At 60.4% G+C, this 2,138-nt stretch overlaps 1 protein-coding gene across 1 annotated transcript in view; it reads right to left on the reverse strand.

The window, feature by feature from the left end:
* IKBKE (inhibitor of nuclear factor kappa B kinase subunit epsilon) overlaps positions 1 to 1,909 on the reverse strand; it is a 7,321-nt gene extending 5,412 nt beyond the window's left edge. The window contains exons 1-3 of the mRNA XM_057387577.1: positions 1,290 to 1,909; positions 211 to 351; positions 3 to 95 (exon numbers count right to left, since the gene is read on the reverse strand). Coding sequence (XP_057243560.1) covers positions 3 to 95; positions 211 to 351; positions 1,290 to 1,376 — 321 coding nt within the window. The 5' untranslated portion in view covers positions 1,377 to 1,909. The remainder of the gene's footprint in view (positions 1 to 2; positions 96 to 210; positions 352 to 1,289) is intronic.
* Between the last annotated feature and the right edge of the window lie 229 nt (positions 1,910 to 2,138).

Here is a 2,138-nt window from a genome sequence, read left to right on the forward strand (position 1 = left end):
GCCAGGCCAAAAGCGTTTGCTGGATCCTCCAGCACGTTCAGCAAGCTGCCGCTGGAGCAATATTCCATCACCAGCACCTTCTGCTTGCTGCTGCCCTGCGGTGGGACAGGCCAGGAGGGCTCAGCCAGCCCTKCCCCAGCCCCTGGCCTGTCCCCACACCGGGGCAGGGTCCCCTCCCTTGGCTGGTGGTGTCCCGAGGGTTTCCCTTACTGTCTCCTCCACGGCAAACAATTTGACGATGTTTTTGTGGTTCAGCTTCCGCAGCATCTCGAACTCCCTCATCTGCACCTCCTGGGGCCGCAGGTAGCTGGCATTGTTAAACACCTTCACGGCAACCAGCTCCCCTGATTTCTGGGCAAAAAGGGAAAAGAGAAAACACAAAGTGATGGCACCCATGTCTAAAGCAGCTCTGGGAGCTCTGGGGCACTGGTGATGAAAATGCACACAAACAAACACTGTTCTTCACCTCCGTGTGAAGATGAGAGTAGTAGCCCTACTTTCTGCTGTGCATCCCTAACCCTAAACCTAACCCTAAACCTAACCCTAAACCTAAACCTAACCCTAAACCTAACCCTAAACCTAACGCTAGCCCAGCCCTAGCAGAAATTGTTTCATTTTCTGTCAGCGAGAAAGGATTTTGTTACAGTTTTTTAAGGTAAGGGTAGGGAAAAGGCTGTGGGTAGCAGCCCCACTTTTTGCTGTGCAAAAAAAACCAAACCCTAATCTTAACCCTATCCTAATCCTAACCCAACCCTAGTAGAAATTGCACCCTGTGGGTGCTTCCTGTCCCCGCAGCCACGCGTGGCCGTGTTTTTTGGGCTCCCCAGACCGTTCCCGTCTGCAGCCGAGGGTGGCATTTCCCCGTGGGATGGGGATGATCCCGACCCGCTCCCGCACCATCCTCTCCTGCCCCGCGCCTGCAGTTTGCTCAACCCACTTCAAAGGCTGGCGAGGAGGAGAGCCCGTTCCAAGCCTGGCAAGTGTTTGCATGAAGTATGCAAATRGCCAAGGATGGGGTTTTTCAAAACCTCCGGGCATTCCCCGGAAAAAGCTTCCTCCCCCTGCGCCGCTCGGGAATGGGGCGAGCAGGACCCAGCTGTGAGAATCCCAAAAACCGCCTTAGACCCGCAGACCGGGGGAAGGAGCCCCACGGAAAACGAAAATAAAACCCAAAGCAGCCCCTGAGCTGCTCCTCCAGCCAAGGATCTCCCGGGAGCGGAGCCATGGGGCGGGGGGCACCGGGGGCTCGGTGGGTTTGGGGTTCCTGCCCCCGCAACCGCCCCGCTCACCTTGTTGCGAGCTTTGTAGACAGAGGCCGTGGCCCCCTGGCCCAGGAGGTCCTCGGTGCTCCACAGGTAGTTTGGGGTGCTCTGCATGTCCGGGGAGAAGCGCGGGGCTCACCCCGGGGGTCGCTGCCCACCGAGCCCCAGCCCCGCCGTGCCCGGAGCGCTCCGGGAAACGCCGGCCGAAGCCGCTCCTTTTGGGCAGCAGCGAGCCCGGTGAGCATGGACCGAGCCAGCCAGAACCCGCCTGGCTGGCAGCAGAACCCCGGCAGATGCCAAAACTCAGGAGCAAACAAGAGCGGAGAGGCGAGAGGAGAGAGAGGCACCTCCCCGCCCCGGGAACTGAAACCTGCGGATTGCAAAACCCGCCCGGCGAGCACCGGCCACGCTGCAGGAGGAGGAAATGCTGCAGCTTCCTGCTCGARAGAAAACTTCCCGGGCACGCCGGGATGGCACAGGGCGCTGGGCAGCAGCGGAATTGCCGGGCAGGGGTTTGGGAAGCGGGGTCGGATCGGGATCCGGGTGCGGGGTGGGTGCTCAGCCCTGGGGATCGGTGCCAGATCAGGGGCAGGGGGATGGACACAGCGCCGGGCAGCGGCTGGCACTGAGCTCCTGGGACCCCCTGTCGGGGATGCAGAGGGGATGCGGGGTGGGATGGGGGACAGGACAGGATGTGGGGTCCAGGGAGAGATGCGGGACAGGATATGGGATTCAGGGAGATGAAGGATGAAGGATGTGGGGTTCGGGGAGATGAAGGATGCAGGGTTCAGGGAGTGATGTAAGATGCAGGGCAGGATATGGGGTTTGGGGAGATGAAGGGTACAGGATGTGGGATCCAGGGAGGGATGCAGGATA

Source organism: Malurus melanocephalus, unplaced genomic scaffold, assembly GCF_030028575.1.
Source record: "Malurus melanocephalus ecotype Western Australia unplaced genomic scaffold, MMel_1.1 scaffold_1258, whole genome shotgun sequence".
NCBI lineage: Eukaryota > Metazoa > Chordata > Aves > Passeriformes > Maluridae > Malurus > Malurus melanocephalus.